This window comes from Hylobates moloch, unplaced genomic scaffold (assembly GCF_009828535.3).
Source record: "Hylobates moloch isolate HMO894 unplaced genomic scaffold, HMol_V3 SCAFFOLD_18, whole genome shotgun sequence".
NCBI lineage: Eukaryota > Metazoa > Chordata > Mammalia > Primates > Hylobatidae > Hylobates > Hylobates moloch.
Genome location: NW_026652293.1, coordinates 68,993,608 through 69,017,103, shown reverse-complemented (window position 1 = coordinate 69,017,103; position 23,496 = coordinate 68,993,608). Strand labels below are relative to the sequence as shown.

General features: G+C 44.5%; 1 protein-coding gene across 2 annotated transcripts in view; it reads right to left on the bottom strand.

The window, feature by feature from the left end:
- EDARADD (EDAR associated via death domain) overlaps positions 1–23,496 on the bottom strand; it is an 89,062-nt gene that overhangs the window by 49,817 nt on the left and 15,749 nt on the right. For both annotated transcript variants that reach the window (XM_032136302.3, XM_032136303.2), the window contains exons 3-4: positions 19,454–19,493; positions 6,350–6,408 (exon numbers count right to left, since the gene is read on the bottom strand). In XM_032136302.3, coding sequence (XP_031992193.1) covers positions 6,350–6,408; positions 19,454–19,493 — 99 coding nt within the window. The remainder of the gene's footprint in view (positions 1–6,349; positions 6,409–19,453; positions 19,494–23,496) is intronic.

Below are 23,496 nucleotides of genomic sequence, written 5' to 3'. Positions count from 1 at the left end.
TGCCTCCTGAGGGTGGTGACCACTCCTTCCTCGACACGAGACGCAATGTCCTCCCCTGACTTTTCCCTTTCTTTATTCAATATGTAGTTATTGGGACCTACTATGTAGTAGGCATTGAAGATACAATTATGAGCAAAAAGACACAGGAGTCCCTGCCCTCAAGGGGCATAGCCTAATCAATGGATGAAGACAATGAAATAGTCAGCAAACATGTGACTATGAACTAGGATCAGTGCTATGAAGGAAAGAATCGTTGCCTTGACCACAGATGGCTTTCTTCTCTGGCTATTCCTCTAGTTGCCTCTGAGCTCCTTGCTTCCTCTGGCCTCCAAAAGTAAGTGTTCCTCAAGGTTTCATCTTGGTTCACCTCTCCGCTTTCCTATGAGGACGATTTTCCTTGACAGTCTCATCCATGCCTAGGGCTTCAACTATAACCTCCCAATGCATGAATCCTAAGCACAGTACCTAGTGCTGTGTCATCTACACAAGCAGTCTCACTGGCACAACAAATCTCACATACCCCAAACTCCACACACCTTTATCTCCTCTTTCTTAACCAACCAACAAAGAAAACTCAATCCTAACAACACACACACACCTGATGGTCTTTTTCCTGAATTCTCTATTGATCTTGTCAACAGCATCCATCTCTCAGGCACAGGCTTAAAACCCAGTCTCATCTTCTTTCAAGTCCCCCTAGGATCCCAGATAAGGTCATGAGAAAATCACTGAAAATCCCCAATACCTTCCACCACCCACCCCTCTCCAGCATTCAAGGCTCTGGGGCCCTGGTCTCAACTTACCTTACAGCCTCATCACCTAAAATCTCTCAGGCCAAGCTCACTCTGTCACAGACTCTCCCCTCAGATCCTCTGTCCATACCAAGGGTGTCCAATATTTGGGCTTCCCTGGGCCACTTTGAAGAAGAAGAATTGTCTTGGGCCACACGTAAAATATACTCATGCTAATGATAGCTGAAGAGCTTTAAAAAAATCGCAAAAAGGCCGGGCACAGTGGCTTATGCCAACAATCCTAACACTTTCGGAGGCTGAGGCAGGCAGATCACTTGAGGTCAGGAGTTCGAGGTCAGCCTGGCCAACATGGCAAAACCCCATCTCTACTAAAAATACAAAAAAATTTAGCTGGGTGTGGTGGTGCGCACCTGTAATCCTAGCTACTAGGGAGGCTGGGCCAGGAAAATGGCTTGAACCCAAGTGGCAGAGGTTGCAGTGAACTGAGATCACGCCACCGCACTCCAGCCTGGGAGACAGAGCAAGATTCCATCTCAGAAAAAAACTCATTGCAAAAAACCTCATAATGTTTTAACAAAGTTTACAGATTTGTGTTGGGCTGCGTTCAAAGCTGTCCTGGGCCATATATGGCCTGCATGCCATGGGTTGGACAAGCTTGGGCTATACCATTCCATCTACTGGGAGGGCTCTGGCTGCGGCCCTCAGACTCGCATCCTAGAATCTATTTCTGTGTCAGATGGGCATACCATGCTGCCATTGACCGTGACATTATCATGACCATGGAGCAACAGGATGGCAAAACCATGGACCAAACTGGATAAAATGTTTCTGAATTATTAAACAACAAAAGCAGGATATAGAACAATATCAAATTATTTGCAGGGTTTTTTTTTGTTTTTTGTTTGTTTGTTTGTTTGTTTGTTTTTGATTTTTAAGATGCAGTCTCACTCTGTCACCTAGGCTGGAGTGCAGTGGCGCGATATCGGCTTACCACAACTTCCGCCTCCTGGGTTCAAGCAATTATCCTGCTTCAGCCTCCAGAGTAGCTGGGATAACAGGCACCCACCACCACGCCTGGTTAATTTTTGTATTTTTAGTAGAGACAGGGTCTCTGTTTCCCCATGTTGGCTAGGCTGATCTCAAACTCCTACACTCAGGTGGTCCGCCCAGGCATGAGCCACCGCGCCCAGGCTTATTTGCAGTCTTTATAATTATGCATACAAAAATGTACAAAGGAATACAACGAAGTGACAAAAATAGTTGTATTCGAGTGGTGGAATGGGCGATGCGCCTTTCATTGATCTAGAATCTAAATTTTATTTAGTATGCTTTTTAAAGTAACCCTTTTATTTTAGAATCATTTTAGATTTACAGAAAATTTGAGAAGACAGTGTAAAGAATTCCTATATATATATCCTACCCCCAGTTTCTCTTATTATGAACATCTTACATTAGTGGGATACGTCTGTCGCAAGTAAATGAGCCAATAACTTAATGATATTGTAGTTTCTTTTTTTTTTGAGAGAGAGTCTTGCTCTGTCACCCATGCTGGAGTGCAATAGCACAGTCACAGCTCACTGCAGCCTCAGCCTCCCAGGCTCAAGCCGACCATGATCTCAGCTCACTGCAACCTTCCCCTCCTTAGTTCAAGCAATTCTCCTGCCTTAGCCTCCCGAATAGCTGGGATTACAGGCACCCACCACCATGCCTGGCTAATTTTTGTATTTTTAGTAGGGACAGGGTTTCACCATGTTGGCCAGGCTGGTCTAGAACTCCTGATCTCAGGTGATCTGCCCACCTCGGCCTCCCAAAGTGCTGGGATTACAGGCATGAGCCACTGAGCCCATCTGTAGTTTCTTAATGTAGTTTCTAAAACCAAAAAAACTTGTTTTGTAACCCAAATAAACAACATAGAAGACAATGTCATTCTTTTCATAACTTCTAACTCCAACTTAGTATCCTAATATTTATTATTTTTCTTATTTTTGTTTTATTACCTTAGACTCCTCTTGGCATGGATTCTTGGCTACAAATTGGAACCAATTTTTTTTTTTTTTGGTGACAGGGTCTGGCTCTGTCTCCCAGGCTGGAGTGCAGTGGCACGATTTCCGCTCCCTGCAAACTCTGCTTCCCAGGTTTAAGCAATCCTCTCACCTCAGCCTCCTGAGTAGCTGGGACCACAGGTGTGGTTAATTTTTGTATTTTTTTGTAGAGTTGAGGTTTTGCCATGTTGCCCAGGCTGGTCTCAAACTCCTGGGCTCAAATGATCTGCCCACTTTGGCCTCCCAAAGTGCTGGGATTACAGATGTGAGCCTCCGTACCCAGCTGGAACAAATTTTTGCTTTACCTTCATTTGCCACATGCTTGTGCATGTAGTTAAAGTAATTAAAACTTTATTGATTGATAAAGGTCCTAGGAAATGTTTTCCTTAACGTAAAGTATCATGGAAACTGTTTACACATCAGAGCCTTACGCACATCCGAGAATCAAACTGTGTGTGTACTGCCTCTCCAACAAGTCTATAAGGTATGCCTGGGGTCTTATCTTCCACCTCCTCCTCCTGTATTTTTTATGTCCAAGAATACCCAGTTCAGATTGGTCTTAGAGTATATTCTCAATAAATACCAGTTGTAATAACTTGTAGAAGTTGAATAGTTCTAGTAGATGGGGTATTGATTTTAAATAACTAAAAGTAAAGAGTTCTTTCTGAAATTGTACTCGAAATGTCAGACCTTAATGTTTTGTTTAAGAGACAGGTCTTGCTATGTTGCCAGACTAGCCTCAAACTCCAGTTCTCAAGTGATCCTCCCACCTCAGCCTCCTGAGTAGCTGGGACCACAGGCATGCGCGACCATGCCTGGCTTAGACTTTAATTTTTGACACTAGGACACTACGATGTTTTTCCTTGGCACCATTCAAAAAAGGAAGCTAAAATTAATCCTAGTAGAAGGAGATTTTAGTTCTTAAATTCTAAAAATCACTAAAAAGGCAGATAATAATTATTCTAAAGAACATACTTCCAGCTTGCTTTTATTTTATTTTATTTATTTATTTTAAGACAAAGAGTCTCACTCTGTCACCTAGGCTGGAGTGCAGTGGCACAATCTCGGCTCACTGCAACCTCCACCTCCTGGTTCAAGCAATTCTCCTGCCTCAGCCTCTCAAGTAGTTGGGATTACAGGCACCTGCCACTGCACCCTGCTAATTATTGTAGTTTTAGTAGAGATGGGGTTTCACCATCTTGGCCAGGCTGGTCTTAAACTCCTGGCCTTGTGATCCACCTGCCTCGGCCCCCCAAAGTGCTGGGATTATAGGCGTGAGCCACCGAGCTCGGCCTCCAGCTTGCTTTTAATGTCTGAACTATAGGATGGAGTGTGGGTTGTTTTCTTCTTTTAAACGTTTCTCCCTGGTGAATTTTCTTTGTTCTAACTGCCAAGTTCATTTCAAAGAATCCTTCTGAGTATCTAGCAGTTAAAACAAATCCTATAGATTATACAAAGAAATAGTCAACGGAAGCAGCCAGCTGCATATAGTACTGCTTTTTATATGACAAGAAGACATTTTTTTTTTTTTTTTTGTATTTTTTTAGTAGAGCCAGGGTTTCACCGTGTTAGCCAGCATGGTCTTGATCTCCTGACCTCATGATCCGCCTGCCTCGGCCTCCCAAAGTGCTGGGATTATAGGCGTGAGCCACCGCACCCAGCCAAAGACATTTTGTTTTAAAATAGAACTTTAAAAATCTCAAAGAGGTCTTTCCCCTATTTTTTTAGTTGATAAATATATTTTCACCTTTTAGATAATATTTACTTGATATAGCCAAGATTATAACACAGAAATTAGGAAAAATGCTGAACAGTGTGCTAACATATATTCTGTACCTAATCTTAAATGGTTTTGGAAAATCCCTAAAAGTAAACTACATGAAAAACTTAGCATTCTTTTATCTTCAAGGAACCAAAAAAATTTGAGGAGCAAAACTTTGTTTAAAAATTAGGATTATGAGAAGAACAAATTTATACTTTCAGTTTACTAAACTAGTTTAAATTCAGTAAGCACAGAAGCCCATTATTAGATTGTAATTTCAAGGAAAATGTTGAGTATCAGGAGTAAAGAGTGAAGTCTGATATTCACAATTAATGGTTGAAAATTCCCCAAAACAAAGTTAAAAGCACCACTGACCATTTTCAAGAGAGTTATGTGTTTTAATTTAAACTGCTTATTTTATCAACTATTGTGTAACTTCTCTTTATTACAGAGGTGATTTGACTACCCAACAATGCTACTGTTAAAGACTTTATTACAGACTGATGTTTTAAAAGCAGGACTAGGCAAAACTTGTTACAAATTAACTTGACGGTATATATAGAAGGAGCAGAACTGAATCAGCCTATTTGAGGCAAGACATGCCTTTGAGATATTGAATGCTGTAAATATAGTTAAGCAACTCTGCTAATGAGCTTTGGGAGAGAGAACAGAGGTGGCTTGGACAGTACAAGAAGTAACTGACCAAGGAAGTCCCCAGAAAGATGTATATCAAAAGGTGGAACAGTGGAATGACAGGCAATTCTCAACTTTTTGTGTGTACTTCTTTGCACAATCTGAACTTTAAAATAATGAACATTCTGGCCAGGTGCAGTGGCTCACGCCTGTAATACCAGCATTCTGGGAGGCCTAGGTAGACAGATCACTTGAGGCCAAGAGTTTGAGACTAGCCTGGCCAACATGGCAAAACCCCATCTCTACTAAAAATACAAAAAAAAAAAAATTAGCCGGACATGGTGGCGGGCGCCTGTAGTCCCAGCTACTTGGGAGGCTCAGGCAGAAGAATGGCGTGAACCTGGGAGGTGGAGCTTGCAGTGAGCCGAGATCGTACCACTGCACTCCAGCCTAGGCGACAGAGCGAGACTCCGTCTTGAAAAAAGCAAAAGAAAAATTAGCCAGGCATGATGGTGCACACCTGTGATCTCAGCTACTCAGGAGGCTGAGGCACAAGAATCTCTTGAACCCAGGAGGCAGAGGTTACAGTGAGCCGAGATCGCACCACTGCACTCCAGCCTGGACAACAGAGTGAGACTCTGTCTCCAAAAAAAAAAGATTAAAAATTAAAAAAAAAGAACATTCTTTTATAATCATAACACAATAAACATATTTCCTTTTTGGAAAAAGATAATAGAAATAATATGTTAAAGTTTGACATCTGATATCTAAAAAAAAATTAAAGTTTTATAAAGCATTACAGAAGTGTTTTATTAGAGTATCTAGTTTTGTTGTGTCTTAAAGAATTTGCCCATCCACAGAGTGCCAACTGCATTAGAAAGAAAGCAACTCTCCTTTCTAACTCACCAGCATTGATTTTCTGTTGTTGGCATGTAGAAAAGTATTTCAAAGAATGAATGAAAGCTACAATATTTATTAGAAGTAAAATAGTTCTAAAGATATGCTACCTTACTGGGATGCTTAGGGACCATTTGCAAACCCTGTTTATGATCTAGAAATCCTGTTTTTCATTTTTTATTTGTAAAGCTCTGTAACTCTCAAAAAATTTTAGGTGGATTATCATGTACCTAAGGGTGAAATATAGTTGAAATTATTCTTACCTGATTTTTCATATCTGAATTTCGTGGGCAGTTCAAAGTAATTGTATCACTTTCTTCAGCTAGGAAAAAAAGAAAGAAAGAAAGAAAGAAACAAAGCGTGATTTTAAAAAGCACACACTCCGTGGTGTAAGACCTAAAATTAAGGTTCAGTGTCACGTGCTGCCTTGGCATCTGGTAAAATCTGAAGGGCTGGACTACAAATTCCTCTCCAAACTCTGCTCTTAAGGATAAGATCCCCCAGCTAAACAATGATCCTTATCAAGAGATTAGGTGCAATTCCTGCTTATTTTTTATTTTTATTTTTTAAATAAGAGAGGCGAGCGGATCACCTGAGGTCGGGAGCTTGAGACCAGCCTGACCAACGTGGAGAAACCCTGTCTCTACTAAAAATACAAAATTAGCCAGGAGTGGTAGCGCATGCCTGTAATCCTAGCTACTCGGGAGGCTGAGGCAGGAGAATCACTTGAACCCAGGAGACAAAGTTCGCAGTGAGCTGAGATCATGCCATTGCACTCCAGCCTGGACAACAGAGCAAAACTTCATCTCAAAAAAATAAAAATAATAGACAGAGGGTCTCACTCTGTCATCCAGGCTGGAGTGCAGCTCACAGTAATTGGAACTCCTGGGCTCATATGATCCTCCCGCCTCAGCCTCCCAAGTATCTGGGAAGATAGGCATGTGCCACCACACCAAGCTAAGTAAGATATAGGGCCTCACTGTGTTGTCCATGCTGGTTTTGAACTCCTGGCCTCAAGTGATTCTCCTCCCTTGGCCTCCCAAAGTGTTGGGATTACTAGCGTGAGCCACTGTGACTGCCCCCTGCTTATCTTTGGGTAGTGGGTTTCAGTTTCCTGCCAACATGTGGAGTTATTCAAACAGGCTGATCATGAACTCACATGGGAACCAGAAGGCAGCCCACCCTTTTGATGCCACAGTGCTTGCCTCACACAGCCCATGGTTTTTTGCTCTGCTCTCAAGTACAACATCTGCGTCCCCCTGCATGGCTCTGCGTGATGGGCAGTGTCCTGCTCCCCTGGGCTGTGAGCATATGTGACTCATAAACTGCTGCTGATCTTGTCTCTCCAGTGTTGGGTGTGTGTGTTTTTCCATCCACATAATCCTAGAGCAGGGGTGAGGAGAAGGTGATCAAAACCACTGGCATGATAGCCAGGAGTGGTGGCTCATGTCTGTAATGACAGCTACTCAGGAGGCTGAGGCAGGAGGATCACTTGAGGCAGGAGTTTGAGAGCAGCCTGGGCAACACAGTGAGACCCAGTCTCAAAAAGATTAAAAATTAGTCAGGCATGGTGGTGTGTGCCTGTAGTCCCAGCTACTGGGGAGGCTGAGAGAGGAGGATTGCTTGAGCCCAGGAGTTCAAGCCTGCAGTGAGCTCTGATCATGCCACTGCACTCTAGCCTGGGGGACAGAGTGAGACCCTGTCTCCAAAAAAAAAAGACAAAAAAAAAAAAAACAGAAAGAAACAACTGGCATAATGAACAGGATGACCCGACCACAATAAAGGACATTTGGTCAGATTTCATTAACTGCTCTCGGCTAACCAACTTCACTAATACCATGCAGGCTGCCTGGGATAGAATTGACAATTACCGGAAGATTTGCACTCTGGCCTATGCAATGCTGTGTTGTCTTTGTTGATTGTTTGCTATCTCATCCCAAGATGAAAACTGTTGTGAACTGACTGGACCCCAGAGCTGTCAAGTTGGGCCTGTGTTTGGCAGGTGGACTCTTGAGGCTCCCATCTGTAAAGACGGTGGTAGCACATCCCCCTAACCGGTTGCTGCTTAAGTTCTACTTATCGAGGGACAGGTGCAAACTCTTTTAGCAATACAACTAGCTTGGTGACCATCACTGGCCACTTGGGGCAGCTGTACAGACACTGTTTGTGAATGTGCATCCCCAGGTCAGCCATGGGGGTGGTCCTTTGCAGACAGAGGTTTGCAGAAAGGAAGGAGAGAGACCAGGGAGTTCCCCAGGGGAGTTTCCCTGGTGCCCTGGTTGCTGTTAAGGCAAGGGCAGTGACCCTGCCCGTCCCCTCAGCTGCTGCTTCCCTTGCTGCTGCCCATGTGTTCTCCTGACCCCCAGGGGCATCCATGGCGGTCTGTGGCCCAGGTGCTAATGAAGAAAGAAAAGGGGAAAAAGCATTTGGTACTCAACTGCTCTCTTGGTGCAGAGCCCCTAGCGAGCACACCCAGCTGTGCTTAGCGAGGCTGCTTCCAACACGCCAAAGAGCTCATCTTGCCATAGTGGGTTTAATGTCCCCACCTGGGCCACAGAAAAAACCACCTGACTGGATGAGGACCCCATCCCCAGGGAGACTCACTGGCATTCCCTGGAGGAAGAGGTGGCTGCCTGCGACGGGGGCCACTTGGCTCCCAACACTTTGCTCGTAACCTCCCAGAAGGTTCCTGTCACAGATGATCATATGGAGACAAAAACTGAAAGCCACAGCTTTATGTGGCTAGAAATCCAAAATATTCTGAGGGCATTTGTACAAGACAGGAAAAAATCCATAAACAAATTAGTTAATTAATTAAAGAAAACCCTCATAGCAGAAAAGACAAAGTTGTAGCAGAGTCCCTCCATCTCTGGGTTACAGGCCAGCACTCTTCCATTGGGCTGGACCATGCTGCAGCTTATGCCCCTGTTGCAACAAAGATCCTGATCCTCAGAGTTGTAGGGAAAACTCCTGGGGCACCGTAAAAGGGTTAATTCACCCTGACACAAGCCCACAGTTTTTAAACTATATGAGAGCAACCACTGCCACAGGGAAGGCCCCACCCCTGATGATACTGATTTGAGGTTGTCCGGGGGAAGAAATTTATCAATATGAGCAGAGTAGAGAAGACTGCCCCTGCCAAAAGTATATCCAGTGACCATAAAAAGGGAATGAAAGAAAGATAAAAAGAAACCTGGACACAAAGGAGAAGACAGGTCGGGTGTGGTGGCTCACACCTGTAATCTCAGCACTTTGGGAGGCCAAGATGGGAGGGTTGCTTGAGGGTCCAGAGTTCAAGATCAGCCCAGGTAACACGGTAAGACCCTATCTCTAAAAAAATTCAAAAATTAGCTGGTCATGGTGTCACATGCCTATCGTCCCATTTCTGTCCCCGTGGAGGATCACTCGGCTCACAGAGGTCAAGTCTGGAGTCACCCATTCCTGCCTCACCTCCAATACTGGGATCACAGGCCCCACCAAACCCCGGCCCTGAGTGACAGAGTAATGTCCTGTCTCAAAAAAAAAAGAATAAAAAGATGGTCTCGACTTCACAGCGGATCCACCCCGACTACAAATCTAGTTTACAGGTTTGACCATTCATCGATTTATTATTTTTTGAGACGGAGTCTCGCTCTGTCGCCCAGGCTGGAGTGGGGGTCTCGGCTCACTGCAAGCTCCGCCTCCTGGGTTCACGCCATTCTCCTGCCTCATCATCTCCGCCCGCCACCACGCCCGGCTAATTTTTTTTGTATTTTTAGTAGAGACGGGGTTTCACCGTGGTCTCGATCTCCTGACCTCGTGATCCGCCCGCCTCGGCCTCCCAAAGTGCTGGGATTACAAGCGTGAGCCACTGCGCCCGGCCTATTTTATTTATTTTTTGAGACGAAGTCTTGCTCTGTCACCCAGGCTGGAGTGCAGTGGCGCGATCTCAGCTCACTGTCACCTCCATTTCCCAGGTTCGAGTGATTCTCCTACCCCAGACTCCCAAGAAGCTAGGATTACAGGTGCACACCACCACACCCGGCTAATTTTTGTATTTTTAGTAGAGACAGGGTTTCACCATGTTGTCCAGCTGCTCTTGAGCTCCTGACCTCAAGTGATCTGCCCACCTTGGCCTCCCAAAGTGCTGGGATTACAGGTGTGAGCCACCACATCTAGCCAGATTACTACACTTTTATTGCTGTGGTCCCATCCCTTAAGGCTTCCATACCCCATGCCTAATATAATTGGAAAACACTGACTCCATCCAATTAGTGACTAGAAAATATTTTGCTATTACAGATTTGCCTAATATGTTCTGTTCAGTGACTATCTCAATAGTCTCTCAATCAAAGTTTGCCTTCATCTGCAAAGGGACACAATACATCTTTACAAGGCACCCATGTGGCATTTCAACAGCCTGGTCATCACACACAGGCTTTGCAGGCAAGATCTAACTGCATCCTACTTTCTCAGCCTCATGAGTGTGATGACATTACATGGATGAGATCCTCCTCTGAGGACATTCTCACTTGACATTCTCATGCAGGCCACACAATACAGTACTCACAACAATGCTCATGGACAGAGATGGGCCACTGCCCCACACATAGTGCAAGGCCCTGCCATCTTGGTGAAATTCCTAAAAATTACTTGGTAAACTAAGGGCTGCTCCCTCCCAGACACTGTCAATAAATAGCTATTGACCCTCTCTGCACCCACAATGTGAATACAAGTCTAGTATTTTTTTTAGTTCTTCTTTGGGTTCTGGTGGCAACATATTTCTCATTTACAAATTTAATCTCATTGATGCCAGTACTTGCAAGTCAGCTCAATGTAAATTTGGGCCCCTCCAACAAAAGTCGACAACAGGCAGTCCCATTAGGACCCCCAGAGATTTCTGCACTGTAGGGGCTTCAGCAACCTCCTCTCATTCCTCCTGAAGTCTCTGGACCACCCACGATAGCTGAAAGTTGTCCATAGGCTTTTGATACAAGAAACTGCCCTCCTAGGCCCTGTTCTACACACTATTAGAGCAGCAACTGCTAGCTGCATACTAGGCTCTCTTGGAAATAGAGGCTGTCATTAAACGCTAGCTGTGACCCTCCATACTGCGCTGTCCATTATGCCTTGGGTCATGGAAACAAAATCCTGCAAGTTCCGCATGGTTACCAAGGCCTCCCTCACCAGAGACCACGGTGCTGGAAAAAGTCACCCCTCTTGCAGACTCCTAGGTTATCTAGGGAGCCCCTTCAAAGCAACTGAGTGAAGAGCAATGGGAATTTGTAGACTTTACAGATGACATCACTCCCATCATATACGATGAAGCTCAGTGGACAGTGGCTACTTTCCATCCCTTAACCAGGATATCCTGGATAAAGGAAGGACCCAAGATTAGCAAAACTGGCCAAACTTCAGGCAGTCATCTTATTGCTGGATGTCCTGCCCAACAAATCGCCCCATTTGCACAGTTTTTATAAATTCATGGACCATTGCCTAAGAGTTGCACCCTTTGTGGTAAAGAACTCTCAGTATCTCTTGCCTCAAATACACCCAAACTATAAATGAAGAAACAGATGTCTCTACGTACAGTAAGAACACAATACAAGGCTTCAGCAGAACATTTTGGTCCCCTTTGGAGTCCCACATATTACTGACAGTGAGCAAGACACTCATTTTTCTTCTGAGAACAGATAATGCCGGGCTCTTAAGCCATTCAATGAAACTTCCACCTCCCCTCTCATATCAGGCAGCAGATTCGATTGAGAGGCATAATGAAATCTTCAAGAAACTCCTATGTAGGTTACTGGGTGTCACTATTGCCACAGGCCTTAATGAATCTAAATCCACAACCTCTGGGGACATGTACTCCCTACACCAATGCCACACGGGTTCCTCAACTGCCTTTACTGGCCATCAAGGGGACACCTCTGAAGTTCATGTTTTTGATGACCATCTCAACATGCGGCCCTCTCCCTCCTGGTCAAGTGCCTTCCTTGCTTCTTAGTGGGGCACTTCTATTCCCTAGAAGTCTCAGCCATCATCAAGGTTTAAATTTATGCCATGGCATCTAGGGGTGAACTGTTGTATAAGACCTAACATTGAGACTCAATTTATGTGCTACCTTGACATTGGTAGAACTGGGAAGGGCTCACACCTGTAATCCCAGCACTTTGGGAAGCCAAGGCGGGTGGATCACCTGAGGTCAGGAGTTAGAGACCAGCCTGGCTAACATGGTGAAACCCCATCTTTACTAAAAATACAAAACTTAGTTGGGTGTGGTGGCGGGCACCTGTAATCCCGGCTACACAGGAGGCTGAGGCAGGAGAATCACTTGAACCCGGGAGGCGGAGGTTGCAGTGAGCCGAGATCGAGCCACTGCACTCCAGCCTGGGCGACAGAGCAAGACTCCGTCTCAAAAAACAAAACAAAACAAAAGAACTGGGAAGATCTTGAATGGCCTAACCACAAGTCTCCTTCCCACTCTGCTCCCAGTGGCCAAAGTCCCCTAGCCAATCAATGCCCCTTACCAAGGGGACCAGGCACAGTCCTTGTTCTCTTTTTGTAATGGGCTTCATTTCCTCCGACTCCATGGACTTCCTCAAACAAGCCAATCACATCCTCCCTGACAACCAGGAGGCACTCCATTTGCTTAATACCATAAAGCCTGTCTGACAGTCCCTGGTTGTTTGCTCTGCTCCTAAGTGTAACCCCCATGTGGCCATGCATGACACGCAGTGTCCTCCTCTCCTGGACTGAGTATACATGACTCATAAATTCCTGTCGATCTCATCTGTTCAGTGTTGAGTGTCGTGTGTTTGGCCATCCCTGTAACCCTAAGATGGAATCCCTCCCTCACCAACGGGGTGAAGAGAAGACAATCAAAACACATTCTTCCCTGGCGGGGCATGGTGGCTCACGCCTGTAATCCCAGCACTTTGGGAGGCCGAGGCAGGTGGATCACCTGAGGTCAGGAGTTCGAGACCAGCCTGGCCAACATGGTGAAACCACGTCTCTACTAAAAATACAAAAATTAGCTTGGTGCGGTGGCGGGCGCCTGTAATCTCAACTACTCGGGAGGCTGAGGCAGGAGAATTGCTTGAACTCAGGAGGCGGAGGTTGCAGTGAGCCGAGACCGTGCCACTGCACTCCAGCCTAGGTGACAGAGCAAGACTCCATCTCAAAAAAAAAAAATTCTCCCCTGATTAACAACATGATATCAAATTCCACTGTGTTCATTCGTCTGTCATTTTACTAAGGCTTTCAGACAGTAGAGAGTGGGATTATACTTGTCCCAACAGCTCACCCTCCTAAAGGTCAAACCTAAACCATTTTGGTTCTCTTGTTCAAGTTCAGGTAGCCAGTGAAAAGCAAAGGAACTTGAAATTCATGTTAAACATTTAACAAGTTTCCATATGAATTGCTAGGAAGCAACTTCCATTCCAAAATTGTGTTAACTTCAGTTTTCCTACCTGTGGTGAAGATGGTACAAAATAGCTTAAAAACTGATTTTGTTCCATCAGATTCTAATTTTAGTCACAGAATTCAAGGCCATACTCTAAACTTTAAAGTTGGCAGAAATATATTATAACAGAAAATTTAGCACCATGTAAATGTTTAAAGTTATTTAGCCTTAAATACAGAACCATTTAACTCAGGGTTGAAAAGTCAGGATGAAGTGAGGGATTGACTGATTAAGCCGTTTGATTTTTACCTTCATTAGCAGTCTTTTTTATTTTATGTATTTATTTATTTTGAAACAGAGTCTCACTTTGTTGTCCAGGCTGGAGTGCAGTGGCATGATCTCGGCTCTCTGCAATTTCTGCTTCCCAGGTTCAAGTGATTCTCGTGCCTCAGCCACTCCAGTATCTGGGATTACAGGTGTGTGCCACCACTACACCTGACTAATTTTATTTTTGTATTTTTAGTAGAGATGGGATATCATCACCATGTTGACCAGGCTGGTCTGGAACTCCTGGCCTCAAGTAATCCACCCGCCTTGGCCTCCCAAAGTGCTGGGATTACAGGCCTGAGTCACCGTACATGCATTAGCATTCATTCACCTATTATGCGCTGAGCTGCTAGATTGGTTCAAAGAAGGGACCACGTATATTCATTGTCTCACACACAATTCCGACTGGAATAAAAGACTTTCTTTTCACAATAGTATTATCTGGGAAACTGAAGCTAAAAGTGTGGTCTTTGCCTGAGGCTGTGTATGTTATCTTTTTACAGCTAGAGTGGTGGCTGACCCAGGCTTGTGTCGCTCTCAGCTCTCCTGCCTGTCAATCAGAGTGCTGAGCTCTCCCCCAGACCTCCTTAGTTGGAATCTCCAGGGCCCCAGAAGTCTGCGTTGTTGACAAGCATCCCCACATTCTGATGCACACTGAAGTGTCATTCGTCACAGCCCAACGTAATAGGCGTGTGACTTCAATCACAGTCATCCCCACAATGTCAAAATTATTAACCCAGATTTCTTTATTCCCAATACGAGAAGTTGAGTTTTTTGTTTTGTTTTAGTTTTGTTTTTGTTGAGATGGGGGCTCACTGTTGCCAGAGCTGTAATGCAGTGGTGCAATTATAGCTATAGCTCACTGCAGCCTCGAACTCCCAGGCTCAAACGATCCTCCAGCCTCAGCCTCCCATGTAGCTGGGACTACAGGTGTGCACCACTACACTCAGCTCATTAATTTTTTTTTTTTTTTTTTTTGTAGAGATAAGAGTCTCACTATGTTGCTCAGGCTGGTCTCAAACTCCTAGTCTCAAGTGGTCCTCCTGCCTCGGCCTCCTGAGACACAGGCAAACAACTTGAATTTAATAGTGACTTTTCTCAGGTGGTTTTCCAAATGCTCCCAGGGTCATAGTCCTCTCCTTCCCCTCTATCCTGTTACACACAAAGGATTAAAAAATGTTTTGGAGAGTTGTTACCATTGTATTCTTGCCATAACTGGGAGGGGAGGGCAGGTTGATTTTTGGTTTACTGTAACAGAAGACTCCCAAGAGGGTCTCTGTCAAGGCTCAGGGGGCGGGGGCGGGAGTGTATTTATTGAACAAGCAGGATGAGAACACACAGCAAACCATACAGGTGGGAGGATGAGGAGTTTCCCGTGAGAACAGGGACAACTCTTCACATGGCGTCATTATCAATCCATGAGGTAGGAAATCATATCAAATATAACGTATTGGCTTCCTAGTTTTAGGACAGACCTTTCTACTTTTGAATTATTTAGTGATTTCCTAGTACTTGTTTGTTTTCTCTTCACATGTTCAAACTGAACTACTTCTACATTTAATTAACACATTGTTCTGAAACGCATCCCCAAACAGCATCTATGTTTAAGTTCAAGTTCCTCAAACTTCTTAAGGTAGCATTAATCTACCTCACTTCGGCCGGGCGCGGTGGCTCACGCCTGTAATCCCAGCACTTTAGGAGGCCGAGGCAGGCAGATCACGAGGTCAGGAGATCGAGACCATCCTGGCTAACACGGTGAAACCCCGTCTCTACTAAAAATACAAAAAATTAGCTGGGCGTGGTGGCGGGCACCTGTAGTCCCATTTACGAGGGAAGCTGAGGCAGGAGAATTGCGTGAACTCGGGAGGCGGAGCTTGCAGCGAGCCGAGATCGCACCACTGCACTCCAACCTGGGCGACAGAGCAAGAATCCATCTCAAAAAAAAAAAAAAGAAAAGAAAAAAAGAAGTCTACCTTACTTCTCTTTAACTTCTAAATACACTATAACATTTTTTTGAATGATCAAAGAAAAGAGCAGGGACACAAGACAAAATGAAGATGATAAAATCTTGTTAGATTCGTGTATTTAAGTGTAATTTTCTCCCATTATGAATAGTGGCTCAAAAATCAAAATTCCTTTTCCAAACACATTTTTCTCTCGAAAACGTGAACAGTCACATTCCCTTCAGAACAATCAAGCAGCAGCTTCTATGAGATACTGGGAATCACGTGATGGAAAATAAACCTCAATCTCACCAGTTCTTAGTACCCACAGACTCACAGAACAGCCATCAGAAAAGAGCCCCAAACAAAATGAACCACCAAAAACTGTAAAATCAGGGGGTGGCTGCTTGAGGTGGAAGTTCTGCATTTATGCCCAATGAGAAAACAGATAAAATTTATATTAACACATTTCACCTCAAAAACAGATCCTGACAAATGAAATTACACTAGATTTCCACAGCTGATTATTAAAACCACATTATTCAAAACCAATCTATTCTGGCCACTGTTAAAGGTTTATACTCTCTGCGAATAAAGTAGGAATATGCTAGCAGTATGAAAGAGATTTTGTGAAACTGTTAACACTAATTACAAATGATGCTTCTAGTAAATAAAGCTGGCTTCCTTAAAACTCACTTAAATGTTGGTGTCCTAGTCTTTCCTTTATAGAATTAAATTACAATTGCTTTTAAGTCTATAAATCAGTCTCTTCATTAATTCACATGGATTTTTCTTTCCCTAAAAACAACTTATTTATTTATTTATTTTTGAGACAGGGTCTCATTCTGTCACCCAGGCTGGGGTGCAGCCCAGGAGGTTCGTGCCTCACTGCAGCCTCAACCTCCCAGGCTCAGGTGATCCTCCCACCCCAGCTTCCCTGGTAGCTGGGATTACAGGCACATGTCACCACACCCAGCTAATTTTTTTATATATTTTTGTAGAGACAAGGTTTTGCCATGTTGCCCAGGCTGGTCTTGAACTCCTGGAGTCAAGTGTGAGCCATGGCATCCAGCCATAAACAACTTTAATGAGGAAATTATCACAATGTCTAATGATAGTATTGGTCCCACCAGTGACATCAAAGAAAAATGCTAGCAGATATCGAATTGTTATATTGTTGAGCGCAAATGTAGGAATAAGTTTTTAAACTTCTAGACGTGGTTCATTTACATATAAAATGACGTATTTATTTGGAGATAAGAAATTATGCACTTAATAATAATGTTCACTCCAATCTGTTCCTTGATCTAGAAAAAAATACTATTCAACATGAATAAGGACAAAGGAAAGACCTAGGGTATGGTTTTCACATTCACGTTACTTATAAATTCATTAAGATTTTGTAGAACTCAAATTCTAGGAGAAATCTGATGATACAATTACTGTAGTATCAGGTTGCTAAGCAACAATCTTTTTCTTTCAAAACAGGAAATCACACTTAAGAGTGACAAAAAAAGATACTGAGCCCGATGGCACCACGACATTCAATGCTAGGGCCACTACATCTCCGTCTTTTTCTAAGACAGTTTCACTTTGTCATTCTGACTGAACGCTTGATTTTAAGCTTGATTTTTCACACTTCTTTGGCTGGATTTCCCTGCATCCCTGTCTGGTGTTCACAAGTGGCAGGCACCATTCTCGATTTATTTCAATGAATTTTCACCAGCACCCTGGGAGGTGGACGGTAACCTTGTCCTCCCCGCTGTGCTAAGGAGGAAACAGAGACCCTGAGACCTGAAGCCACTTGCAGAGGCCACTCACAGCCTTTTTGGACAGAAAAGAAAGGGCACTCTAATGGTGTCATTTCAGGGAGCAGGGAGAAGGGTCTGGGATAGTAGGGGGAGAAGAGGAGGAGAGCTTTGGCCAAACTCTGGACAGGTTGGCCCTGGGGATCTCGCTACGATTATCCACTACCATGAGAACTGTTGGGGAGACCCACATTAGTGCGTGCTGGGCAGGCCTACCCCTCCATGATGACCAGGATGCCAGGTGCCCCTGCCATCTCTGAAACTAGTCAGATCTGATTGTCCCCAACCCCACCCCATCCCACCCCTCATCTCTGGGTTGTCAGCAGACTACAAGGTAGAGGCACCACTGTGACAACCAGCAGCTTGGCCTCCATAAAGGAACACAGGGCCCAGGTGCAGTGGGTGGCTCACGCCTGTAATCCGAGCTCTTTGGGAGGCCAAGGCAGGTGGATCATCTGAGATCAGGAGTTCAAGACCAGCCTGACCAATATGGTGAAACCCTGCCTCTGCTAAAAAATACAAAATTAGCCGGGTGTGGTGGCGGGCACCTGTAATCCCAGCTACTTGGCAAGCTGAGGGAGGAGAATCACTTGAACCTGGGAGGCAGAGGTTGCAGTGAGCCAAGATTGTGCCATTGCACTCCAGCTTGGGCAACAAGAGTGAAACTCTGTCTCAAAAAATAATCCAAAAAAAGGAACATAGCCCTGCTGACCACCCAACAGGAGAGGTTATGGAAGGCTAGGGTCTAGCCACCCCTATAGTCTGCACCATGCCTAAAGCATAAGCGTATGGGTTATCAAAGATAGCTTTTCTAGTTTGCTTTTGGGCCTAACAAGCATCCCTCACCCCTTTGTCTAGCCACAGAACAGTGGTTTGGGCAAAATCCACTCCATGACCCTCCTCCCTGACCCGATCTCAAGGCTCAGACCTGGCCAATGTCCTCCATCCTCCTGATGACAATAGTTGATTTAAGGATGGCCACATGGCCTGAACTGCCACAATCACAATCATCTCTAAAACTGTGCTATCCGTGCTGGTGGAAAGGCTCCCTCTTCCTCCACCACCTTGAGAACACCATCTAAAGCAGGAGGCACTAGTAATCATCCTTCCCTCCACGGGGGGAAATCCTGCCCAAGAATGGAGCCAACATGGAAGAAGACAGAGCCATGAGATGGACAGACTCAGCCTGACAGCCTCATTTAGATGCTTGGATCCAGCAGGGCCCAAAGACCCCAAAGTCAGCGAGTTCCCACTTTTTTTTTTTTTTTTTTTTTTTGAGACAGAGTTTGTTGCCCAGGCTGGAGTGCAGTGGTGTGATCTTGGCTCACTGCAACCTCTGCCTCCCAGGTTCAAGCGATTCTCCTGCCTCAGCCTCCTTAGTAGCTGGGATTAACAGGTGCCTGCACCACGACCAGCTAATTTTTGTATTTTTAATAAAGACGGGGTTTCACCATGTTGGCCAGGCTGGTCTCAAACTCCTGACCTCAGGTGATCCACCCGCCTCGGCCTCCCAAAGTGTAGGGATTACAGGCGTGAGCCACCACACCTGGCCAGTTCCCGCTTTTTAAACAAATTAGTGTTAGATTTCTCTCCCTTTGCAACCCAAAGTCCCAGCTGTCTTCATTTTATGCCTGTTAAAAACACCACAGGAGTTTAATGCATAATTTGTTATGGAATAATTTAGAGTTTTTAATAAGAAAATTCATATCTATTGCAAGGTTAAAAGATACGATTTAAAAAAAGAAAAAAATTAATTTCTGAGACAATTATGTCACAAGTCACGAGCTAATCTATGGGCATGTTTCTGCTTTACAATTTTAAATAATGAAAAATTATGTCAACTAGTGCTTTGTTCACAATATTAAAATAATCACACGTTCAAGTAGTTATTTTAACTGTACATACCTTTAGGGAGTTCCGTATCTTGAATGGGATATTTGTCTGACTGTAGGAACCAATAAAAAAGGAGAGTTATTTTTAAATGCCATGTAAGATCAAAGTGAAAAGAAAGCTTTGTCTTGGGAAAGTTATGACTTCAATTAAAAGCTTGAAAATGTTTAGCCTCAAACTTATCAACTGGCCTCACCCATTGATTGTGTTTATTCTCAGTCGACGGGAATGAAATCAAGGTTGACAAGAGGTTAATGCTGGAACATGAAACAGAATAAGGCTTCCAAATTTCCACAGCTTGGACCACAAAACTACACTTCCTCTCTTTTCTGCAGTGCTAGCCTCCTGCAGTTTACAATTGAGGAGCAGTTGTTGACATGAATTATGAGGACAGATGCATTTCTTCTCACTGTTTCTGCAACAGTCATTGGGGTCAATAAACATGTGTTCTGGGCAGTACTCACTATTGCAGAGCTCTGGCCTGGGCTGACTGAGACAGGATGATTCAAAAGATCCCTTCCCTACTGATTGCACAAAGATCTAAAAATCCGTAATTATGCAAAATTCAGCACAGTTCCTCAGTGCATCAGTTGAGAGTAATACTGTTACAGGAATTCAAAATAGCAAATGTTCTCACAATCACATATATTTCTTTTCATCTATTCATATTTACATGCCGATATCTAAAGTTCCAGAAATTTATTTCAGACTAAACAATGTAGCCATTTCTGAAAACGTCCATGAGAGGAATGAAAAGGAGCCTAATTTCCCAACCCTGTCCCCTAACCCCTGCTCGGCTCTCAACTCCACTCAGCCCTGTCCTTCAGCCTGAACAAAATTACACCTCAACAATTTCCTGTAGGTCTCCACCCATGTCTTCCTCCGAGAGGAAAGAAAGAAAGAAATGGAGAATTGAGGGTTTTGTTTTAAATGCCTTTCCTTGGAGTTTCTTTGGAGCTGGGCAGTAAAGTTTCAGAACTTCTAGAAGCCTCCAACCTCTCCCAACAAAAATAAATTAGTAAATAAAAATTAATCACACAGAATAGTCCAACCATTCTACCCCAGATCAAATTAGTTCTCATCATTATACTTCCAAGACCGTGGAGCACAAACCTGTACTAGAACATTTATCACTCTGTTTTAAAAAGAGGCTGGGCGTGGTGGCTCACGCCTGTAATCCCAGCACTTTGGGAGGCCGAGGCAGGCGGATCACCTGAGATCAGAAGTTCAAGACCAGCCTGGCCAACATGGTGAAACCCTATCTCTACTAAAAATACAAAAATTAGTTGGGCATGGTGGCTCGTGCCTGTAATCCCAGCTGCTCAGGAGGCTGAGGCACGAGAATTGCGCCGGGAGGCGGAGGTTGCAGTGAGCTGAGATCGTGCCATCGCGCTCCAGCCTGGGCAACAGAGCAAGAGTTGTTCTCAAAAAAAAAAAAAACAAACAAAAAAAACAGTACTTGTCTATTTCCTCAGATAGACTGAGTTTTTCCAGAGATGGAACTACAATCTGTGCATTCCCAGATTGTAACATAGTTTTAAGTAACTATCCACTGAAAGTCTGCATGGAAGAACATACAAGCAGGAGCAAGTGCAGGGCTCCTAGAAAGACTGATGCTGGAGCTAGGCCTAGAGAATGGCCGAGAATTGGATGAACTGAGAAGCAGCAGCAAAGTAGTTGCGGGTGGCAGGCATGGCAGGAGCAGGGATCAGGTGGCTGGAAGGGCTGAGGGTATAGAACTGAAGCAGAGAGTTTTTTGGAGGTGGACAGAGGAAGGTGGGATTAGATGAGAAATGATGGACCCAGTTTCCAAGAAAGACCAAGAAAGATAAGCAAAGGGATTTAGGTGGGATGCCCTTCTAGGTTCTCGGGAAACTTGCTACCTGCCTTACACCAACTTTGCGTGAGGGAAGATGGTCAACACAGTGTTGCAAGAAGTCAGACAAGCAGGCAATGACAATTCTCTGAGATGGCAATAGGGACTGGGCTACGGAGAAGGGAGCACCTGAAGGTCCCAAGGCAAGTAAGGCTTCGTAGATCAGGGGAACTCTTGAAGCGAGATAGGAAGAGGCACAGGAGTTCATTAGGTAAGGATGCAGGGAGATTTTCCTTGCCAGAGGGAACAGCATTATTGCTACCCTGGGAGGGTGAGGAGGTACGGCATATTAAGAAGCACCACATAGCTACACAGGGCTGGGTCATCTGGTGAGCAGTGGATGCTGAGGTAAGGCCATGGAGGACCTCATCTCCCATGTCAAGGGGTATATACTAAATCCTGTACCCAGCGGGAATATTGTGGGTTGAATTCTGTCTCCCAAACCAGATGTGTTGAAGTCCTAATCCCCAGTTCCTCAGAATATGACTTTATTTGGAAATAGGGTAGTTATAGAGGTAATTAGTTAAGTTATGAGGTGGGTAGGCCCTTGACCCAATATGACTGGTATCTTTAAAAGAAGAAATGAGGGCCAGGCACAGTGGCTCACGCCTACAATCCCAGCACTTTGGGAGGCCAAGGCAGGTGGATCACCTGAGATCAGGAGTGTGAGACCAGCCTGACCAACATGGTGAAATCCCGTCTCTACTAAAAATACAAAAAAATTAGCCAGGCCTGGTGGCAGGTGCCTGTAATCCCAGCTACTTGGGAGGCTGAGGCAGGAGAATCACTTGAACCTGGGAGGCAGAGGTTGCAGTGAGCTGAGATCACACCATTGCACATTGCACTCCAGCCTGGGCGACAAGAGTGAAACCCCATCACCCCCCAAAAAAAAGAAGAAGAAGAAGAAGAGGAAGAAGAAAGAAGAAGGAGAAGGAGAAGAAGAGACAAGACACAAACACCCCAGGAGAAGATGGTCGTGTGCTAGTGAAGTGAGAGAATGGAGTGATACCTCTATAAGCTGAGGAGCTTCCACGATGGCTGGCAACCACTACAAGCTAGAAGAGACAAGGAAAGATTCTTCGCTATGGGTCTCAGAGGGAGAATGGCCCTGAGGACACCTTGATTTCAAGCTTCCAGCCTTCAGAACCATAAGCAAATACATTTCTATTGTGAAAGCTGCCTAGTCTGTGGTATTTTGTTGCAACAGCCCTAAGAAACTAGTAAGAGGGACACTTTGGAAAGATCACTTTGTCCCCAGCATAGAGATAGTAATTAGAGGTAGCCGAGCCCCACGGTGAGCATAAGGACATGGCTCCAAGGGAGGGAAAGAAAACCTGGTAACAGGAAGTGAGCAGTATACCAGGGAGACCTGGAGAGTCACAGGTCAGGGCAGTGGGAAAGGAAAGAAGGCAAACTGAATAACACTTTATAGAAACCAAAGGCTTTAGTAACAAGCTACTCCAGAGATGTATAAGCCATGGCCATGGGGTTGTTCTCATTCCATTTTGATCAGAGTGAAGAGACTGAGAATTTTTCATAGGAATTTCCAGTGGGTATCAAATCTTGACCCCCTACGCTGTCCACAATTTACCAAGCCAGGGGTAATTAAAGGACAGGAAAACAAACACCTCAGGTCCTCAAGACACCTAAGATTTAAAGACATTTAGTTGAATTATATGAAGTGTATTTTGTGTCGCTGTAACTAAATTAGTTAACCACAACTTTTCACGAGTTGGTAGATCCCATCCTCCGAGGATCTGGAACAGAAGGAATGTGTCTTACACAATATGCCCATCACACATGCCACCTGTCAGAGAGCACTGCTTAGGCCCTCAGCAAGAGGCAGTGCTGGACAGGAGCACAGGGCTCTGGTCTAGGTGGCTGCACACTTCCATTAACTGTCCTTTCTGCATCTGTAGGATGGGGATATCTGCCCCACCATCTCAAGGGATGGTTGGGAGGATCTTGGGAGGTTGAAAAATAATGATGGCAGCCATAAAAAAGAACAAAATTCTGTCCTTTGCAGCAACATGGATGCAGCTGGAAGCCATCATCCCAAGTGAAACAACTCAGAAACAGAAAATCAAATACTGCATGTTCTCACTTATAAGTGGGAGCTAAAGAATGGGTATATTTGGACATAAAGATGGAAATAACAGACACTGGGGACTCCAAAAGGGGG